At 36.3% G+C, this 22,205-nt stretch overlaps 1 protein-coding gene across 1 annotated transcript; it reads left to right on the top strand.

Annotated features, from left to right (window-relative positions):
- The first annotated feature begins 1,694 nt into the window (after positions 1 to 1,694).
- Positions 1,695 to 16,541, top strand: bcl7a (BAF chromatin remodeling complex subunit BCL7A). The gene is made up of 6 exons (XM_038286991.1): positions 1,695 to 1,871; positions 5,736 to 5,817; positions 5,928 to 6,024; positions 6,122 to 6,271; positions 11,369 to 11,472; positions 14,322 to 16,541. The coding sequence occupies exons 1-6, from the start codon at positions 1,780 to 1,782 to the stop codon at positions 14,394 to 14,396; spliced, it is 600 nt and encodes a 199-aa protein (XP_038142919.1). The 5' UTR covers positions 1,695 to 1,779; the 3' UTR covers positions 14,397 to 16,541.
- Positions 16,542 to 22,205: the final 5,664 nt, after the last annotated feature.

Here is a 22,205-nt window from a genome sequence, read left to right on the forward strand (position 1 = left end):
ATTGGCTGTGACTCCATCCTGGAGAGAAATATCAGCTGTGCTGCCGCCATCAACTACTTCGTTTATAGATGTTGGAGCTCAGCCTGTTTTCAGTGTTTTTCTGTTTTCCTTTACTGTGCCTGGCAGAATTGGTGCAGATCTCGTCTGTCTGGCTGTGTGTTTCCTGGACGGGGCCGCCTGTGGAGCTGGTTTACAGTTGCCCTTTGGATCTCTGCTTCTTTTTCTATCTCTGCTTCTGTCTCCTTAAACCCCAGTCGGCCTCTGCAGATGGCCGCACACACTGAGCCTGGTTCTGCTGGAGGTTTCTTCCTGTTAAAAGGGAGTTTTCCTCTCTACTGTCGCTACAAGCATGGTTGGTGTGAAAGATTGCTGAAGAACCAAACAGTCAATGCGATCAGCTGGTTTTCCTCAGAAAACTTTTAACCAATCTGACTTGATGATCTGATTGAATTGTCTTTGTAAAGTGCCATGATGTGTTGTGAATTGGCGCTATATAAATAAACTGAATCGAAATAAGTAAATTAATAAAGAACAGTGAATCACCTCGCCTTCATCTTACAGGTTTGTTGTCTACCACGAAAAATTAAAAGGAAGGACACAATTAAATATTTTATTTTTCTTTATTAATTATGATATCACAATATAAATATTATAAAAAGAAAATAAAAGATGAATAAATAAAAGAAAATGATAAATAAAATAAAAAGGATGCAATTTATTTTTTATTAATTATAATATAATGTAAATAATGCTATAATAAAAGAAAATGAAACATAAATAAAAAAATAAATAAATAAAAAAAGCAAGGACGCAATTTCATTTTTTTAATTTTTCTTTATTAATTATGATATCACAATATAAATAATATAAAAAAATGAATAAATAAAAGAAAATAATAAATAAATAATCAAATAAAAATAAACGCAATTTCATTTTTTATTAATCATAATATAATGTAAATAATGCTATAATAAAAGAAAACAAAACATAAATTAAAAATAAATAAAAAAATTTTAAATGACACAATTTCATTTTTTGTAAATTATGATTTAATCATATAATAATAGAAAGAAAATAAACAATAAATAAAAGAAAATTATAAAAAAAAACATTAAAAAAGGAAGGACACAATTTTATTTTTTATTAATTATAATATAATATTAATAATATAAGAAAAATAAATAAAACATAATAGAAATAAAATAAAAAATGAAAAAAGGAAGGACACAATTTTATTTTAAAACATTAATTAAAATATAATATAAATAATATTATGATAAAAAGAAAATTAAAAAAATAACAAATAATTTTTTTTTTCAAAAAGAACACAATTTCAAAAGACTTAAAGAAAGAAAGGAAGAAAGCAAGCCAGAAAAGACAAAAATTAAAAAGAAAAGAGAGTTTTTTTTCTTTCTCTTTTCTTGGATTAGGTTCCTGGTTGTGAGTTATGTGCTGGGGCCCCAGTATGGGCCCCTGCTCATATAAACAATAAATGACATAAAATCCTATTTTAATCTCCTCACACTGCAGACATGGTTTTAGTGAAACATCCTCCCAGTTTTCTGTGCTTCATGGACGCTGTGATCAGTTTTCAGCTGAACTCTTTGTTCTGCTCTCAGCTCAGCAGGCAGACTCTCTGCTCAGTGCAGCTGCAGCCGGCAGGCCCCCTCCCTTCCCCCCTCCTCCCCGCGCATGCGCACTGGCTCCTCTGTGCGCTCTACTGTTTGCATTGTGTCTGAACTGCCGGCGAGCTTTAAAAATATTATCCCCACCGCGGCAATGTCGGGCAGGTCGGTCCGAGCGGAGACCCGGAGTAGGGCCAAAGATGACATCAAGAGGGTTATGGCCGCTATTGAGAAAGTACGAAAATGGTAAGAAGAAGAAGCTAGAAAAGTGCAGGCTTCGTTATCTAACAGGAGAAAAGGCTTGTTGGGGGAGGAGAGGGAAGGAGCGAGACAGAGAGAGGGATGAAATAGAAAGATAAAGGGCAGATTTTCTCTCTCAGCAGATCAACTACCGGCTCAGGTGCTAGCGGAGCGCCCCGGTGAGGAGCTCCTTCCTCCCCGCGGCTTTAGGAGGCTGCCCGCGGAAAGCAGACAGCTTGTAGCCGGTGTTTTTCCGCTGATTTTAACGGCAAAAAAAAAAAAAAAAAGGGTTGAACCTAGAAGCCATTTCGCTGCGGTCACATGAAGCCATTGCTGGTCGAGCCTGGAGCCGCTAGCGGCTAAAAACCCGACCAGTCCGGCCGCTGGGGCACATTTAGAGGCCGGAGCTCCGGAGTCAGAGCACTTTAGTCCGCCAGGAGTTTTAAATTAAGCGCTTTGAGTCGCCCTTTAGGTCTGCCGGAGAATGAGACACGGTGGGGGTTGGGAGAGGGAAGTAGGCTGCATGGCTGAACAGCCAGTGACTCAGTCTTTATCTGTTTTACACCACAATTAATCACATTAATCTGCTCGGTAGAAACGGAAAAGAAGCGCGTGTTTTTGCGAGGACATGATGTTTATGGATGAAGATGTTTAACTGCGCTCGGGGTCACAAATAATCTGGATTAATTCAGATTAATCAAACGTCTCCGGGTCAAAGGAAGAAGTTTGGTTTCATTTGAACTTTAATATTCTGTGTTCGCAAAACATTAAATATCATTTAAGATTAATATTATTATTTTATTTTATAATATAAATTTGAAATCTCTTTAATTTTCGTTTTTTTCCCGTGAGGGAAAGAATCAGTCAAAAACATCCAGATGTTTCCTTTCACTTTTTTTAAGTTTTTGTTTTTAACTTATGAATTTTCTTCTTTTTCTAATTAAAGCCACGTTAATTTCAATATTAATCTAACAATTGGGCATTGATTGGTTACTGTCATTACTGGTTATATTGAATATTATAGTTTCTAGAAGATTTTAGAGGTTTTATAACCACTAAAATTTGGTGCTGCACACTTCCAGTAAGCTGGCTGCAAAATGATTTTACTAGGAATGGGCTGATATTTTTTATCAATGTTATCTTTTTTTTTTTTTTTTTTTATCAGAAAAATCACATTCTGTTCTCTTTAAACAGAAAAAAAGTTTGGTTTTATTCTAGCTTTTATATTCTAGTTGTACAAAATAAAAATCAAATGTGATAGGATACTTTACAGTAAATTTAATTATTATAATTTGAATTTTGTGTCCCTTTTAAACTTGTTTTAGGGTTTTCCCAGAAGGGAACAAGTATGTTGAAAACATCCAGATTTTTCCTTTTGCTGTTTTGTTTTTTATTTTTAAATAAAAGCTACATGTTAATATACATTTTAAACAATTAGGAAACAGGTGGTTATTGTTATTTTTGACTAAATATTTTGTTATCTATAAGATTTTAGAGACTGCTTCTTCCTTATATGTTGCTGCACACTGCCAGTAAGCTGGCTGCAAACATTTTTTTTTTTGGTATCAACTGCTGTATATATGAATCTTTAATTTCAGTATTTCATTCAGAGGCCATTCTTTGGAATTATTTAAAGTCACTGTTTTCTTTGATTTGTTGAAAAAAGTTTCTAAGTTTAGAGTTGTTAGATGTTTGCTTTCGTCATTTTTATCATTAGAGAAGGGAAAGCAATATCTGCCTAAAGAACTAGCAGGACATATCAGCGAGCAGTTGGTCTGATGTCCAAATATTATCCGTATCAGCAACGATACAACAATAGGCCTGTAAGCAACATTATCTGGGTTGACCCCATATGAAGTACAACTCTGATAAAGGTTCAGGATATGGCGACGGTTCCATAAATCGGCCAAGAAGATACAATTATGCAATTCTCAGTAGTATATGATCACACATCACACACGGAAAAATGGTGACTGTGCACCTTGAATGGAACAATTGGTGACAGCGCACCACCACATGTTACAGACATCCCAAGTTCCAAAAACTCATTTCAGATGCTTATTGAACCGCCGCCGTAGACAACCGAGCTGAAACGTGCCCCCATACATAAACACTTCTTCATTCTTCACCTTCACTAGACATGGATATACTTTAGTATATTAGCACAACAAGCCATGGGGCTACATTCAGCTTCACAGCCCCCCTCCTCACCCACGCTCTCACCATTCATCTCCTGATCGCAATCTTTACCCACTACAGCAGCAACGTCCTCCTCTCCCTCTTCTGTTCTTTAAAAGAAAGTGTTTATTTTTGGAAGTTTTTTTCCGTTCTTCCAGCAGCTCTTCTTTCCTTTTTCTTTTCTGGAATCCTCTTAAGTACCTCTTTTTGCTATCCATCGTCGCTAACACATTGTCATAACGGTTATGGTTTTAATCTACGCTCTGGATTACCCATAATTCCAAGTCGTAGTATAAAAAATCAAATACATTGTTCTTTTAAGATCTTTATTGCGGTTTGAAACATATTATATGAGTGTATTTTGTTGCCAACTAATGAACTATACACAATTATTAAAGTAGTGATTAAAAGTGCCACTGTCTGCTTTGCTATTGGTGTCGTGTTTAAACGGCTCACCATCATGTGTTGCGGTATAAATACGGTCCAGTGGGGTCAGTCACTTTAGTATCAGATGGATTTAAGAGGAAGTTTTCGCCCATTACATCTAGAAAGACACGTCCTTATCTACAATTATGTCGGGGGGCCACCATGTGTCAGTGATGGGGCCTGACTGTCTGACTGATATTTACACCATTGCCTATCAGTTAATACGACCAATTTATCTGTTTGTTAATATGTTCTTATCCTTACAAAGAAGAAAAAAATTGATGTCAGGGTTGTTTTATATGCTAAATAAATAGCTCTTGTTAAAGAGCATTAGAATATAAATAACAGTAAAAGCACAAAAACAAATCAAATATGGTATAAATACATTTTTATGTTAATTTTATAAAGTGGTATTTCTAATCAAGGTGAGCATAATAACGCTCATCCATCCACACCTACCAACAGACACTGGATGGCATCTTTGTAGCGTTATTTTGGTGTTTGTTTGGTAAAGAGAAAATATGTAACATGTTGTGTGGGCGTTTATTGATGGGCCCCAATTTCCTTAATTTTGGGGGATCGGCTGACATTTATCCTCCTCTGCAAAGGTCATCAGTCATTGTTAATCCTGTTAAAACCAGAGTACATTATTTCACAGATATTCAATATTTTTCAGTAAGATCATTGATGAAACATTGATGGCATATTATGAAGGAAAATCTTATTTATACAAGAAAAAATGGATATCTGTTAAAATCAGAACCCTGTTTTTTGAAGATCGGTGATCGGCCAAAATTCTGTGAACCCTAATCTACAAATATGTATGTTTATATTTCATTTTATACAGAAAAGGCCATACTACCGTAGAACTTATGAAAAGACCTTTCTAAATAAGATGGTCCTTTAGTTTTTTGTTAATGAAAAATACTAAATTATTTATTTTTAACAGTTTGTACTCCCCACTAATGTTGTTTTATTTTTTGTTTCTCTAAAACAAAATGTTAACTTGATCAGAAAGTGCATCATCTACTGAAATGTTCCTTTTCATCATTGGGAACGTTAATATTCATGACATTTTCTCAGAACTTCTCAGAAACCAGCCGTTTCTCAAAGCAGAGACCAAAATATTTCCCAGAAAAGCTTTATTTTTCCAAATTTAAACCTAACAAGTTTTTTTTAAATAATTATTTCAGTAAAACTTCCTTATTAAGTCTATTTTTCACCAGACGACCCGTTTTAATCTGCTTGTCTGTCTTTCCTGCTCAGGGAGAAGAAATGGGTGACGGTTGGAGACACGTCCCTTCGCATCTACAAGTGGGTGCCGGTGACGGAGCCAAAATCAGACGACGTGAGTCCAAAACTTTAATCTGCTCTGTCACTCTAAATTAACTGTTTCTTACTAAAAAACATCTTTATTTTTCCCTCTTTCAAATGCCGTTTGTCCCTCCTGTGGTTTAGAAGAACAAAAATAAGAAGAAAGGCAAAGATGATAAATACGGCTCAGAGTTGACGACGCCAGAGAACAGCTCCTCTCCAGGGATGATGGACATGCATGGTGGGTTTTTATAGACGTTTTCCCTCCAATTAAAGACATCTTCAGTCGTGTTTATAGTGTTTTCTGAGTCACAGACTCTCAATCTCCCTTTTTCCAGATGACAACAGCAACCAGAGCTCCATCGCCGACTCGTCTCCAGTGAAACAGGAGAACAGCTGTAGCACCAGCCCCGCCCCGGAGTCTAACGCCGCATCTCACCGTGACAACGGCGAGGCCAAGACCGACCAGAGCCCAGACAGCAAGAGAGGTCAGACCAAACACAAACTAAAAAGCAGGCTGGCCATGATTTATTTATTTATTTTCAATGTCCTGTCTGGCGACGTGGCAATAAGAATAATTGTCTTGATGCCAAAAAGAGCCCAACAGATTTTTCTTTCAGGAGCTGTACGGCTATCGCCATAGTGTTCCTCTTGATTTATGCATATAAATAGTTTATTATTATTATGCAGGGTGTATTAGATATTATATGGACACCGCAATGTAAGTAGAACAGGAAAGGAAAAACAGGAAAAAGGAGAAAAGATGAAAGAAAGAGGAGATAAAAGGGAGACGATGATAAAACATCTTCAATCTTCTTCATCACCTGCAAGGAGATGTGAAAAGAACAGCACAACCAACGGATATGGTACGAGAGATACAGTAAAGTAGCACATTGATACTATCGCTGAAGTATAAGTATTATAATTTAATCTGACATGTATACTGTGGTAGCTGAAGATAAGAATATTGGCTTTCTGTATGGAGAGGAATCTCTAAGTTCCTGGAACCAAGCTCCTGCAGTTGTTTGTGAGAGCGCACTTGAGCATGTAAAGTTTATCCAAAGGGAAAATGCTCAATAGTGGTCATGAGGAGCCAAAGACCCGTCCCCCCAGAGCAGAGAGGCAGGCTCCTCTGTGCTACAGCCATGATTTTAACCCAGAGAGGACGGCAGGACGGATGTAAAGAGGAAATCAGGCGGAGCATGAACAGCCTCCTGTTTGTGTTTTTCGTCGATTCGGTCTCACTCAAGCTGAAACAACCACTTCCCCTTAAAATGTACTGCACACCTGTGGCTACAATGACCCCCACAGCATTTAACTGCCAACTTTTCTGCCTTAGCCTTCACAACAAAAGCACACCAAATGATCCCATGCATGCAAACATATTTTAGTCAGATATTTGGTCCGTTTGTTTGCTGTTTTTCATATACAACGCTTATAAAATTCTTTAAATTCATGTTTAATCATCTTTACCAGAAAAAAAAAAAAAGAAATAGGGCTCATTCTGACCACCTTTTAGACTACTTTTTTTCGCACGCATAAGAATTTGACGTGTGTTTTGTGGGTGTGGTGTTAGCATCATTAGCACTTAGCTGTGGGCCGTTTATCATCATTTCCTGGTCTCTTTCATATTAAGTGAAAAGTTAGAAATGCAGCAACATTTACTGACTGCCTGCAGAGGAGGCAGCGATTGTTGGAATCACTTCTTTTTAGTGGAATAGAGATGCAGGAGATGATAGCAAGGCAGGCTAATGTTGGCATCCCAGCAGGGATGACTTTAATCAAGGAGGATCTGAACAGGCTTCCTGGAGAGAGTATCACTTTCAGACTCTGGATTTTCCTGCAGATTTTAATGAAATACCAACACAGGATTTAGAATAAAGTCAAATTTCTGGTTGATGATGATTCCTTTAATATCCCGCTGCTCCAAAAGAGGCTTCATTAGGTTAATGCAGGTATTATAGTGCTCTAAAAAAACACATCGAAATGTAGAGCTTTATATGAGGTAAAATGATAGTTAATATTGTATTAATGGACTTAGACTTAAACTCAACTTTATTTATCCCTTGGGATTACTCCTTCAGGGAAGTTATTGTTCTCAGGGATTTAAGTATTCAGGCCCGTAGCGATTGCCCGTGGGTAAAAAAAAAAACTCGAAAATAAATAGACTGTAAATAAATTTTAAAATCTTAATCGAAATCCCTCTTACGTTTGTCAGCCAATGGTAGCAAAGGAGCTCTCTGAATCTAACATTATTAGCCAAACAGAAGAGGAAGGGGGCGGGTGCTGTTTGTGCGTTCCTGCATACGTTTGCCAGGAGCTATGGCAACAGTTTACCAGCGTCAATAACTGACCGTGTATGTGAGGTAATATCTGCGTTAACTGCGACACACACGCAGACGACCTGGTTTTTTGAGTAAATCCGCCTTCATTCACACAACCCGTTTCGGAGAGGATACGTGTGCGATTGCGTGCACGAGCCCATTTCTCCTTGTGCACGATCTGTTTAAAATTTGCTGTTCTTATAGCTCGTCAATCGCTATACAGCGGGGATTATATAGTGGACTTTATAGTGAACTCAATTAACTGATCGTTTGGACAGATGATCACTCCTTTTTGCTTCCCGTTATTCAAGTAACTGCTCCTCCACTGCGCCATCTTTGTTATTAGTCGCCACTGTCGGGTAGTGACAGAGGTCCGCTGTGACCGCAAATACTATAATGCTTTCTGAGGAGAGCTCTCCGCGCAAAGCATTCTGGGATATATCTGCCTCTTGTTTTCTTCTCCTACACTTCGTGAACGCTTTTTTTATTACCACCCTCGGCCATTTTCAAAAAAACGCTGTGAGAAAGTCGAGCTATTGAGGTGTCAGTCAGCTTATCAAACCATGTTTAAAAAGTAAAGGGTCAAATCAAAATACTATTTCAAAGATATTTTTCAGTACAAACTTGTATTTCTACTTTTGTATAGTTGTTAATATGTGATTTCTACCTTCTACGCTTTTATGTCCAAAGCATAGAAGGTAAGAGATAAAATGTTTGAGGTTACATGTTTGCAGGAGTTTATAACAAAGATCAACTGATACGGGTTTTTTAAAGCCAATACTGGTATATTTATTTATTTTTTCTAACCAATCCCTGATATGTGCTGCTGATATTTCCAGGCCGATTCTATGATCCCGTATTACTTCTTCTTTCTTCATTTACATTATAAACATGGAGTGACCAAATGTTAAAATTGTCTTAATTAACATTGATCTAAGGCATGGCAGCTAAATGCACCAATGAATTGGTCGACATGTGAAAGTATCAGCTGATACAAAGATAACTAGAAAAGCATTCGGAGAGCGCAAAACTTCACCAAGCAGCAGCATAAAGCTAAAACTCACACATAATCTGGATCATTTCCATATTAAATTAATTGTTCCTTGGCATGAGGCAAACCTCTGGGAAAACATTTCCATAAAATCCATTCATCAGTTTTCCATTGATCCTGCTAACAAACCAACAATGTTCCCTTTTCTCTTGTGTTTTTGTCTTCAGTAGTAGTTTTTTTTGGCTACGTTCACACTGCAGCCTGAAGTGACCCAAATGCGATTTATTTATTTATTTATTTTTTTTTGCCCATATGCGACCTGGATCTGATCTTTTCGTGACAGTCTGAACAACACAAATCCAATTTTTTTTCAATCCGACCCAGACCGCTTAGCTATGTGGTCCTGAATCCGATACAAATCTGATCTTTTCAAATGCGACATGCGTCTGAACGGCCAGGTGGCATTCATCCAACCTGAACGCCATTAATACCCGACAAAGGTCACTATTCTGCGTCTTGCTACACAAAAGCGGCAAGAAAAACACCAACCATGGCAGATGATGATGCGGAGAACAGTATTTATGTTTAAACATATTGAAAAGATTGTGGGTTTTTTTTGTTGGAAAAGACCGCTAGATGCACGCCAGCACTACCATCCATGTTTACTTCCGGAAAAAAAGAGCATGCGGACCTGTGACGTCATTGCGTCCTCTAACTTGCATTCTATGACTGCAGTTTACATAGGAGATCACATACATGTCGCATATACTTGGAAATATGAACGGCAACATAAAAAAAATCGGAATTGAGCATCAAGGCCTGCAGTGAGAACGTAGCCTTTGAGTCTGATGCTGAGGCTGTCAGCAGTCATTACTGCCACCCTCTGGTTTAACTGAGAACTGCTTGTTCCGCCAAATATCCAGAAACTTTAAAAAATCATTGTATCCAGATTAGGATCTGGATCATCACCAAAGTTTAACTCATTGTTTAATAGCTTTAGGGAGACATCTAATGAAAATCTCATTAAAATCCGTCCATAGCTGTTCAAGCTATCCTGTACACACAGAGAGACTCTCTGAAAAGCAAAGGCCTCCTTGGTGAAGGTATTAAATGCCAGTATTGGTCAGAAATATCTTCCGGCTGATTTATTGCTTTAAGTCTTTAATGTTTTCACATTTAGTGACTTGATTTAGATACCTAATTATCCACTTAGTTGGCTCTTTCCTCACAGCTTTCTCATTTAGCTCTGAACATCTGCTTAGACTTTCTGCTGAAAACGTCATCATGTAGCTGTAGTTTCCTACAAGCCACTTTAGCCTGTTCAATATGCTTTGATACGACTGCTTGGTCGCTTGGCTCTTAATGAAATATGGAGCAAATCCAGTTATGTTTCTAGATGTAATTTTCCCCTTGTTAAACTGGATTCTTTGCTTTGATCATCTTTAACTCCAATGAGGAGTGTTTCAGCTGCTGCTCTGAAGGAGCTAAGCAGGTTACAGCAGTCACTTCCTGTCTCTTTCTCTCTCTCAACCTTTTAAGAAGTGAAGAACATGGATTTTGGGGAAAACATGCAGATTAGTTTAATGAATGAAAAAGATCGATGATCCTATAATATAGTTCTGGAAGCTGAAAATAGCTCATTAATAATCACTTCTCAATCTATAATGTCCACTTTGTTGATGGATCCATGCTCCCTGTATAAATATGCAGGCATGGAAGAGATTCATTGATCTGGCTGTGTCTCAAGACTTTGGGAAATATTATGTACATTTGCTTCACAGCTTTCTGCCGCTAAAAATTCAAATTTTTTTGTTCCTATTTCTGTTTGTGACCCAGGACCCTTCCCCCACATCAGGACCACCTCCTTATCTCTGATTTTTTTATTCAACTATTAAACCAGACAGCTGGGTAGTTTATTTTAGTATAGCAGCAGAAACATTAAGGAATTTAAAGAGAAAGGAAAACCACCAGGAACGCTGAGGCTCAAATGTCTGTTTTATTAGTTTCTATTTAAATGCAATGTGATCTCATGGAGGAACATATTTAGTTTAGCTTTTCTCAGCTTCTATGTCTGCTAGATCTGTTCAGCTTTTAATCAATAAGCACAGAAAACTGACATGTAGATCATGTAGTTACTCCTTATAGCCACATGAGGCCACTAGAGTGTAAGAAACGGGGTCACAAAAAAACCAGAATGATGATTTTTTTTGTCTGTTTTTTGGTGGAGAAGTGAGCAGCTTGTCTGATTTCTCTTTGCACTGTGATTTCAGGGAAGACCGTCGCCTCATCAGAGACCTCAGAGAGAGCACAAAGTGCCAAGAGAGACAGTCTGTCCTCAGGGGAGAAGGATTCCTCAGACAGCAAAGCCACTCAGGTATGAACACGTCCTTCTGCAAACGTGTGAGGAAACAGGAACCCGTGTAGCGTTGGTATGTAGGCATTACCTCTGCTCTGTCTGCTCTCTAGGAAATACAGCAGATGGTATATGGCAAGCCTTTTTAACATAAATTCGGTTTCGTCTGACCATCCACAAGTACGTTCCAGATATCAATAAATACATTTTGACTAGAAAAAAACACATTTTGACTATCTGGAATGGTAATTTAAGATATCTGTATTTACATTCTGATTAGGAAGAATAATAATTCAAAATATCTTAAATTACATTTTGCCTAGTCAAAATTCCTTTCAAGATATCTCAAATTACGACACCAGATTTGTCATTTAAAGTGTCACACGCTGATTTAACTTTTCCTCTTTTGCATTAAACTGACAGTAAGGAATTTTTTAGGAATGATCCTCCTGGAAGCCCATTAAAAAGATCATAACACATTTTGACTAGTCAGAATGTCAATTTAAGATATTGTTAATGAAAAAGCTGAATAATTCAAGATATCTTTAATTCATTTAGAGATATCTAAAAAGGAATTTCGAATAGTCAAAATTACAATTCAAGATATCTTTAAAGTTGTTTTGTCTAGTCATCATTTACTTTTAAGATATCTATAATTTAGTTTTCACTAGTCAAAACTGCATATCTTGAATTATGGTGGCATTTGAGATATCTTTAATTAGAATTATGACTAGTCAAAACTAAAATTGAGATATCTTGAAATTACTTTATGACTAGTTGTAATTTATTGGTGGATATCTGAAATGTGTATTTCAGATATTCAGTAATTCCTTCTAGATATCTTAAATTGTTGTCTCCATACAAGTTAAATCTGACGTCATTTCCACTAGTCAGAATGTAATTAGAGATATCTCGAATAGGTATTTTGACTAGTCAAAATATAGTTTGAGATATCTTAAATCGCTAAAACGTCTATTCATAAAACAATTTGAGATATCTTGAATGTAAAGGTGTTATAACCAAATTTATGTTAAATGGCTTGCCATAGGAAAAATAAACCAAATGAGAGAGGTCACCTTTTATGGTGCTTCAGGAGGCACGATCTGTCTCATAAAAAGCCTTAAAAACATTAAAAATAACCTTTTTTTTGTCTTACACATTTTTTTTCTGATGCAATTACAACTTGATATTTAAGGATCGCTAGGATATGCCTTAAATAGTTAAATATGTATGTAACCTTTAATACGTATGTAGATAAACTAGTTATCTGTAGACAGAGCTGGTGTTCTGTCAGATGAGCATACCCCGTCAGACCAGTATATCTATAGTCAATACCTGTGTATCCCTTTAGTCATGTACAAAAAACCTACTTAAAAAACTTACTTACTTTTTTGTGTTTTATTGCAGTCTGTCTGACCTTAAATAGTTTTTTTTGAACATGACTAAAGGGATACACGCCCATCCAGGTTCAAAACTAAAGGGATAAACGCAAATCTGACGTCTTGTACATGCGTACTGACTATGGGTATGCTAGTCTGACAGAACACTGGCTCAACCACCCTTAGTATATCAGCTAAAATAAATAATGAACCAGTTGGAAAATCTCCATTAAAATAGAACTGATAGAAGCTTATGGCCGCCTGTTTGTTTGACTTTAATAAAGAATAACAGCAGCTGATTTCTGATAGATCAGAGCTCATCCAGTCTAGAGGATAACGCTCAAACTAGCCGTCACTGCTGGGGGGTCAGACTAGTTGCTGGACTAAACTGCCCTGTTTCTAAACTCTACTCTTATATTAAACTAATCGGAAACCTTTTTGAAGCCTCGCCTCCTCATAAAATATCTCCACCTAATAAAAGCTGTACTGATGATGTTTTCACTCGATCACTTCTTTTATATATATATATATATATATATATATATATATATATATATATATATATTAAACTACTCCATTTTACCAGCAACACATTTTTAGATACAGGTAAAGCGCATAAAGCCGACAAGTTTGTCCCCTTTCAGCTACTGTGATCAAAAATGGCGACACAACATGGCGTCTCCCATTGGGTTCACCGCCCCATACGTATTCAGAAACTATTCATTCAAACCAATAAGAGTGCTTTCATTTTTGATGTGATGTTATTAGATTTTCATTAGAATATGTATTTATTAAGTAATTTGATTTTTGCTCTCTAAAAGGCAAATCTGTGACAAACCATCCCTTTAATTCATAAATCTTTGCTTTAGTTGAAACGGCATCAATCACTCCTAGACTCTGATCGTCTTTGGAGTTAGTAAAGACAAACTGTGATAAAACATGGAACAACCGTTGGAGACATTTTAAATGCAACTATAGGTTAGCACAGTTAGCTGCTAACTACTGACCCACAGAGGCTGAGCGCTTTAGAGAAGAAAACATGCAGCCTTCCTGTTCTCTGTTGAAAGGTCGGCTCTCTCCTGCAGAATGAAGGAGCATCCGGAACTACTGCAGGAATCAGGAGTCCTTATCACTGTTATGTAACCATAGGGACAAAAAAATTGATCCTCAGAGGAGAACTCCAACATATTGATAGAAAACGCAAAGTATTAAATATTAAACTCCATTTTCCTCCATCCTTCTAAGGAACCAAATTAACCTGGACGTTTAGCATGAGGTGTTTACGTTTCTTGGTCCGTCTGTTTTTGGATTTAATGTTTCTGAATCATTTTTCCTGATGGAAGTGGGACAAACCATCAGTCCTCAGGGTGGGGGGATCTGTTGCTGTAGTGGTGCTCTTCTGTTTATTTACAACCAAGATTTAAAAACAACTTCTATGTGCTAACGCTGATCATCTTTTGTTTATTATTCAATGCTTTTTCTCTCCCACAGGATCTACAGGAAGAGTCCCCGCCCAGCAAGAAAAGCAAACTGGAGTCCTCATCTCAGGACTTTGAGGAGAGCTAAATGTTTTGGGCTGAGTCTTTCTCTCCTCCATCTTCCTGTCTCCCTCCCTCTGTACCTCCTCCCATTAACTCTAGATGATTTAGGGCTAATGGACACACCGGCTCTCTACTTATAGATATATTTCTTTTTTTTGTTTGTTTTCCTTCTCTCGAAACCGAAGGGAGAACGGACGTCTCCCTTCCCCGGTCGCCACTTTTACCCAAACACTCCTCCTGCCACCGAGGGAGAATGGATATTACCTCTGTTCACTGGTCCCCTCCGTGCTTCCTTCCAGTCCTCCGCATTGTTTCTGTTTGCCAAGCGAAGCGCCAAACCCAAGCTTCGATCCCGTTTGGGACCAGACGGGGGAAGGGGGCGGCGCCGGCAGCTCAGCTCAGCCCACAACACGAACCCCAACCTGCTTCTGTGACTAGAAGAGTTGCGAGAATAGAACGAGGCCGATCGCAGACGCTGCTCTGAGATCTTTTATTTCACTGCGAACGGTTAAGCTCAGGGGGCTAACCTGATCTCAGATCAGTGGCTGTGGGGGGGGAGGGCACGTCTCTTTAATCCTCCCGATTCGCCGCCTCCTCTTAGACTAATGTTCTCTTTTGTTTAGGAAATGTTTAATTATTATTATTTTTTAGCTTTTTTCTCCCTCAGGAGGGTCAATGCACTGTTATGGTTATGTCACAATCGATCACAGATAGATTTGCTGCTGTAGTGGAAGTCTTTTATCTCTATCCATGAAAAAGTTCTCCATGTTTCTGTTTCCTAAAGTGAATTAGCTGGCGATTTGAAGAGTGAGAAGGTGACGGTACACGCTGAGATCAGCTGGGAGAAGGAACGAGTGTGTCCTGGAGGTGTGTGCCTTGAGTTGTTACGACTTCCACAAGTTTTAGTTCAAGCAGGTTTGGACTTCAGTTTTGGTGCCATGTTCTGTTTTTTTTGCCTTATAACTGTCACTAATTAGTTTTTTTTTTTTCAAATTATTTATATTTACCTCCACCTTATTAGGATGTTTGTTTTTTTTATTGTTTTTTTTTTTTAGGAAATATTTGGGAGATATTAGCTTCCTTGTTGCGAGTCAAATATTAATGTGATAGAGAGCGACACTGTGGAGGTTTTTATAACACAATACTTGCATAAACAGGCAGTTTTACCTGTTAGATTAATTAGGGGGATTCAGGATTAATGCAAAGTAGCAGCAAGGAAGCGCCTGACTCTTATAAACACATTAAGATTAGATTGAACACTACCCAGAAGTTGATCATGTTCTTTCTTTGAAGCTCCTGCAAACTCTTCAGGATCTTATCACTGTTTTTACTTTTTTTTTTCCTTCCCACGTTACGACCACTCGCCTTTAATCACCTTCTATCTCTGCGTCACTACTTCTCTATGACCCACTTATGCTGGTGTCACTCGCCACTTAAAGATAAAATGTAAGGGTCGAGTTTTTTTTTTCTCGCTCTAATCCTCCTTCAAGGTGCTGTCTGTGGGCTGAATCCATACTCGCGTGGCATCGCTCCTGACTGTGTGCTGATCAGTGCAGTTTACTTGAACTTTAAAGTACGGATTCAGACCTACGACCTCTCATTTAAAAAAAAAAAACCTCACTCATGTTAGATTTACTTTCTTTAATCACTCCTGGATGAATTGAGATCAACTGAATCGCTGAGAACCAGGACAGCGCGGGGCTACGCATCACAACCCAGAATCAGATTTCAGCCAATCAGCATTCACACGGATGGAGAGGAAAGAATGAGAGCGTCGTCTGTTCAGAGGGTGGATTAGCATATACCTCATTCCCAGTCCAGCAGAGCTGGAACTTAAAATGCTATTGTATCGACATCGACAGTTAGAAACAGCATTATTTACGCTCGGTTTGTTTGTAGAAAAAAAAAATTCTCACCCATGTTGTAGCGTTCACCTGATTGAGCCGATTGATTTATAGTTTGCTCATAACTGTGTGTAAAAATTAAAATGAGAAAAAAAAGAGCTGTGAGATGATAAAAAGTTTTTTTCCCCTTGGGACCATTTTGTTTTTCCTTTAGATCTTGTACAGATTTATGGTTTGGTTTGACTTATTTATTCCATCAGTAGTGCTTGGTTTTGTTTTTATCATGTCCAATGGTTTTTGTTTTCTTAATAAAAGTCATGAAAATCTTTTGTCTCTGTCTGTCAGGAACTAAACAAATTCATTTTAGAACAAAAAATATGGATTTGACTATTTATTCACTGGTTCATTATCAGCCATGGCTTACAAAAAGACTGAAACTATAAATTATCACCAGATGAAGTTTCCCCATTTAAATGCTGAAACAAATTCTTACTCAGAAATCTTGAAACTTAGCAGTAAACATTGCAGCACAACCTTTATCTGCTCATTTTCTTCAGTGTTTAACCTCATAGAATAGAAGTGCCTGGAGCTGCTTCTTGTAGTTAAGAACACAATTACTCACTGGTTCTCCATCTGGCAATAAACTAAGTAATGTCTTTTTTTTTTTTTTTTTTTATAGATACAAGTTCCAACATTGAGAAAAATCCATATTTTTAAACTCCATTGGAAACAAGAGCAGACATTTTGGCTGCAAGTTTAGGATATTCCTAATGATACCTTTGCTGTGTCTCAGTTTAGAAGACTGAAATGTCAGGGTTGTTTTTACAGCAATGGTATACTTTATTTAAAAATTTATTTTTACTTGTTTAATTGTGGAATGACTGTAGTTCCATTATTGTTGCAAGCAAAGAATACGTCTTGTAAGTGGAAATATGAAAAAGAAAAAAATTTGAAAAATGGTCTAACAAAAAAGATTTTGAGAGAAACGTAGTTTTCTCAGGTTTTTTGTTTTAAAAAAAAGTTTTTTTTTTCACAAATGTTATATTTATATATACATTTATATATATATTATATTTGTTAAAAAAGTATATATAGTTTTTTCATCTTGAGTTATATAATTTGTATTCCTCCAAGCTCAACACTAACGCTTGCTCCTTTAGTGCAAATTAACCAACTTAAAAAGAATGAAATCTGTTAATCTGAATTTGAAAATAAAAACATTTGAAATCATTAAATCTAAAAAACATTTTTTACCAAAAAAGAAAAAAAATCTGAGAAAACAGAAAAGAGACTCAAAACCTCTATTTTAATGCAAACTTTCAAAGTTTGTTTTCTTGATTGCCTTCAAAAAAATATGCTCTTTGCTTGCAACAATGGAACAAAATTCACTCTATTTACTAAGAAAACAAAAAGTTAGTTTACAGATAATCCAATTATAATTCCTAAACCGAATAGCATTATTAAAATAACCCTATAATAATAATGGGGTGATGGGAAGGAGGCTTTCCAACCTCGATAACTTGAAACTTATTCCTAAAGAAACGTAACTGAAAAACCAGAATCATGCTTTAAAAAAATTGCTTTAATTTAAAGGAAAACAAATGGTGTAAGTTGTGGGCTTATTTTACAAAATCAAATAAATCTCTATTTTTATTGGAGAAATATTTTTTATGTTGTAAAAAAACACTTTTAAGATCCTCTTATGAGTTACACTTATGGAGCTAAGTAATATGTATGTATACAACAAAAAATATGTTCTAATTTATTATAATCTAGATTCTGGTTTAAATAATCTTATTCATGTGATCTAAAATATATATATATATATATATATATATATATATATATATATATATATATATATATATATATATATATATATATATATATATATATATATAAAATACTGCTGGGAAATTAAATGAAAACATGACAACACAAAACCCTTCTTAGAATTTCTATTGGAGCGTTCAGGAATATACAGTACATAGAAAACAGTGACATTTTACAACATATTGACGTCTGTAAAATACTCGTTTGTGCAGATATTACGTATAAAACATTACACCAACAATTAGTCATCACTTAAAAAGTACACAACGCATAGAATCTTCTACAAACCATTTTCCCACTGGGACTGTATAAGTTTAGTCGTTTTAACTGGCAGAAAAATAAAATGCAGCACATAAAAGCTTTATTTTTGGTTCATGGCACAGTGTTCACATGCGTCAGAAGGAAACCTCTGATTCTTATTTACAGACACTAGAGCCAAACAGTTCTTTGCATGATTTATTTTTTTTTACACGGGAAGATTCAATATGATCCAAAATTTGTGCTTTAGAACAAAACATGTCCAAAGATTGTTGCTACAGGAGGTTCAATTAAATAAAACAGTTTTCCATTTGAGGAAATCTTCACTTTTACACTTACACGAAAGCTAAAGCTAGCAGGTTGTACGACCAGCCTCCGTCATTCAAAAAAGGTCAATGACACAATATTTAGTACTAGTTATAAAAACAATGTGTTCAAAAATATTCAAATTTTTCAATGTTAACTTTTTATTCGTCAATTAAAGCTAAAGCTAGCAGGTTGTTAGCTCAGCGTAGCTAGAACATAGTGTGACTGACAAGCCTCCATCACCCAAAAAAGAAAAGGTCAATTACACAATATTTAGTACTAGTTAAAAAAAACAATGTGTTCAAAAATATTCATATTTTTCAATGTTAACCTTTTATTCTTCAATTAAAGCTAAAGCTAGCAGGTTATTAGCTTAGCTCAGCTAGACCATAGTGTGACCGACAAGCCTCCGTCATTCATAAAAAAAAAGGTCAATGACATAATATTTAGTACTGTTTAAAAAAAGAGAGGATGTGTTCTAAAATATGATTAAAATGTGTAGATTTTAACATTTTATTCTTCAATTAAAGCTTAAGCAGCAAGTTGTTAGCTTAGCTCAGCTAGAACACAGTGACTGACCAGCCTACCATTTTCATATATAACTCGCTTATGAAACAATATTTATTGGTTTTTTAACAGTTTTTTTAAGAGAATATGTTATAAAATAGAATATGATTAATCTTTTACATAATTTCATGTTGAGGAAAATGTTGATTCACTCCGAATTATTCTAATGTACCTACATATCTGTACCTAAATCTAAAGGTGCAATGAGGAAAACTTTTCCTATGTGTAAAAGTGAGCTAGTTGGAGTACATTTGTGCTTTTAGATGTATTCAAACTTGTCCTACCCACTGAGCTATGGACTTAAAGTCAACCCTGAGGCTAAACAGACTTAATTTACCCATTAAATCTATAGGATTTAAACTGATATTTGTCAATGTTTAAGCGAATGCCTACAGATTAACGCCATATATTAATGACTGTTAATACAAATAATATCAGGAGGTTCAGACGAGAACTCAAATAGACCTGAACTTAATTTGTTATGAACTCATTTTCATCGTTATTCCAGATGTCATAAACAGATTTTAGAGCTATAATTTTAGAAATTAGAATAAGAGTGGTGAATATGAGGACACATTTACACGTCTGTACTGTACTGACGGATGGAAAGATGCATATTTTCCAGAATGTCAAACATTAGAGCTGAATCGATAAGACCTTTGCTATAGATCTCCAGGGCAGACACTCCCTTACATTCTTCCACATGGCCAATCATTTCCAACACATGTCATAAAATAATGAGAAAGTACATTTTAAAGCAATATTAAACCAAAAAGCAGTAAACATAAAAAAATATCCTGGAACTGTGGACCATAAAGTGTGTGGCTGTGTAGTAAATATTTTTCTTATTCTCTTCTACTTTAAACTTTAGATACACATTAAAAATCTGACTTCAAATATTAAGAAAATGTTCACTTCTACACCAAATAGCCTACATACAAATGGACCATTGTTTTTTTTCCCCAAATTAAAAAAGAACACTTTGTACTGTTCCTGCTTATATTTTATATTCAACCTAAACTTTTTGTGCTATTAAACTAAAACTCTTACTCTTTTAGTTCCAACATGTTTTTATTGAATTATTTCAACTATCTTGGGTATCTGTGATTAACTGAGCCAAGTTAAGAAGCATTAATTTAATCTAATAATTAAGTACATCTACTTAATTACAGTACTTTTACCTAAGGGAAGGGATAGAGTATCCTGAATATGTTCCGGCTCTGAAAGTGAACGAGTTCTGCATCTTGGGATGTTCCGAACCGATACTGATATCGGAAATCGGTCAGACGTCGGCCAAAAAGGCTAGATATGGGAAATATATTGGCATGTGTCTAAAATATTCAATGTAATCAACTCTGCTTATATTTGCTATAGGTTAAGATTCCAGTAACCTATCAGTGAATGAAGCATCTGTTGCTACCGACTTTTTTTCTCTGTGATTAATATCACTAAATATCACTAAAAATATCAATGCTACAAAATGAGTAATAAAAGTATGTATGATTCATGCTGATATTGTATCGGATTAATATCGGTATCAATTAACACTAACAGCTGCAATATCTGTTAGGTAACAAGTTGTGATTTTTCCAAGACGACTATTTGGTAACCTTGGAATTGTCCAGACGTGAGTCAGAGGTGAGATGTCAGAGGTTAATGCCCTAAACCATTCTGTAAATTAAAACCTTTTATCGCAAAATCCCTAAATAAATGCCACCGTTTAGCTTTGGAGGGCAGTTTTACAGCTATAGAGGAGTCTGCGTTTCCCTTCTGAAGAAATGACAGTAACTCTGATGCTGCAGCTTTCTAAAATCTTTAAAGTCGTAGGAAAGCGGCTGTTCCGGCCGTTGCTTTTCCGAATTCTCCCGAGTGGTGCCCGATTTTACACGAGTGAATAAAGTGAATGTGTGGTGGAGGGTTCACAAGCAAGTTTGGTTGTGGCCGGTTTGTTGGAAGCATCTTGCTAACCAGTTAGCAACTTAGTGCTAGTAGGTTCCCAATGGGAAATTCCATTGGGACCATGTAGCACTAAATTGGTGACTTAGAAACGACACTGTCAAGGAACGCTATGGACAGAGGAAACATGCAAGAGGAGGAGAGTTTTGTGTCGGAGGTCGTGGATGAGTCTCCTCCGTCATCCATTTTTTATTTAGAGGAGGAAAGCGGGGGCGAAGATGTTGTGGAAGAGGACGCCAGGGCGGCAGAAGCTTGGTTTGGTGTAGAAGGCTTCCAGCCGTACATGTTTGAGCCCTTGCCTCGCAACGCTGCCAGTTCTGTTAGCTCTACGCCTGCTGAAGACACAGACGTCCATCACTGTGAACACTGGGACAGAACTCAATGGGAAAGGAAATTATTCTTATTTTAACCGTTGCGTATATTAGCTGCGACATATGAATCAAGATGCTATGACTGAAAAAATTTGATTGACAGATGACCGTTGATATATGATTGGCCGGATTTGGGGGTTCAAGCTGACAAATAACTAACTGACCTGCATAAAATAAAAAATAAAAAAAAATAAAAAAAATAAATAAAAATTTTAAGACAGGATTTTTTTTAAATAGAAATTTCCTAACTTTTGGGACAATATCGTCTGATAAGGAATACATTTATTCACAAGTTTAAGCCAGAATGATTTGACTTTAAATATGAATTCCCTACGACTTTAAAATAGAAAGGGTGATACTAATAGAAGCAAAGGTGCGTCTCATATACCTCATCAGTCCTGCTTAAACTTCATCAGCTCCAGCTTATTTCCCTGTAATGATGATCACTTCATGGCTAAAAAGATCTGGAGATTAATAACTAAACTTTATCATCCTCTCAAAACTCCTGCAGCTTTTAGCAGCGGCCTATAGAGGGCGACACGCAGCAATGTTCAACTCTGGCCTTAAACACAGAAGCTGATGAAAAAAAAACAACAACAAAAAAACTATGAGGTAAAGAGCTGCAACTTGAAATCCTAACTTTAAAACAAAAGTTAATCATTAAAGCTGTTATGAAATGTAAAGCATGTAAAATAGTCA

This window comes from Cyprinodon tularosa, unplaced genomic scaffold (genome assembly GCF_016077235.1).
Source record: "Cyprinodon tularosa strain WSP-4 unplaced genomic scaffold, ASM1607723v1 ctg233, whole genome shotgun sequence".
NCBI lineage: Eukaryota > Metazoa > Chordata > Actinopteri > Cyprinodontiformes > Cyprinodontidae > Cyprinodon > Cyprinodon tularosa.

Excerpts from the sequence above, each read along its gene's own strand:
- bcl7a (XM_038286991.1), top strand. The coding sequence starts at position 1,780 with ATGTCGGGCAGGTCGGTCCGAGCGGAGACCCGGAGTAGGGCCAAAGAT. Across the intron at positions 1,872-5,735 it reads ATTGAGAAAGTACGAAAATG|GGAGAAGAAATGGGTGACGG; the intron begins GTAAGAAGAAGA and ends TTTCCTGCTCAG. Across the intron at positions 5,818-5,927 it reads CGGAGCCAAAATCAGACGAC|AAGAACAAAAATAAGAAGAA; the intron begins GTGAGTCCAAAA and ends CCTGTGGTTTAG.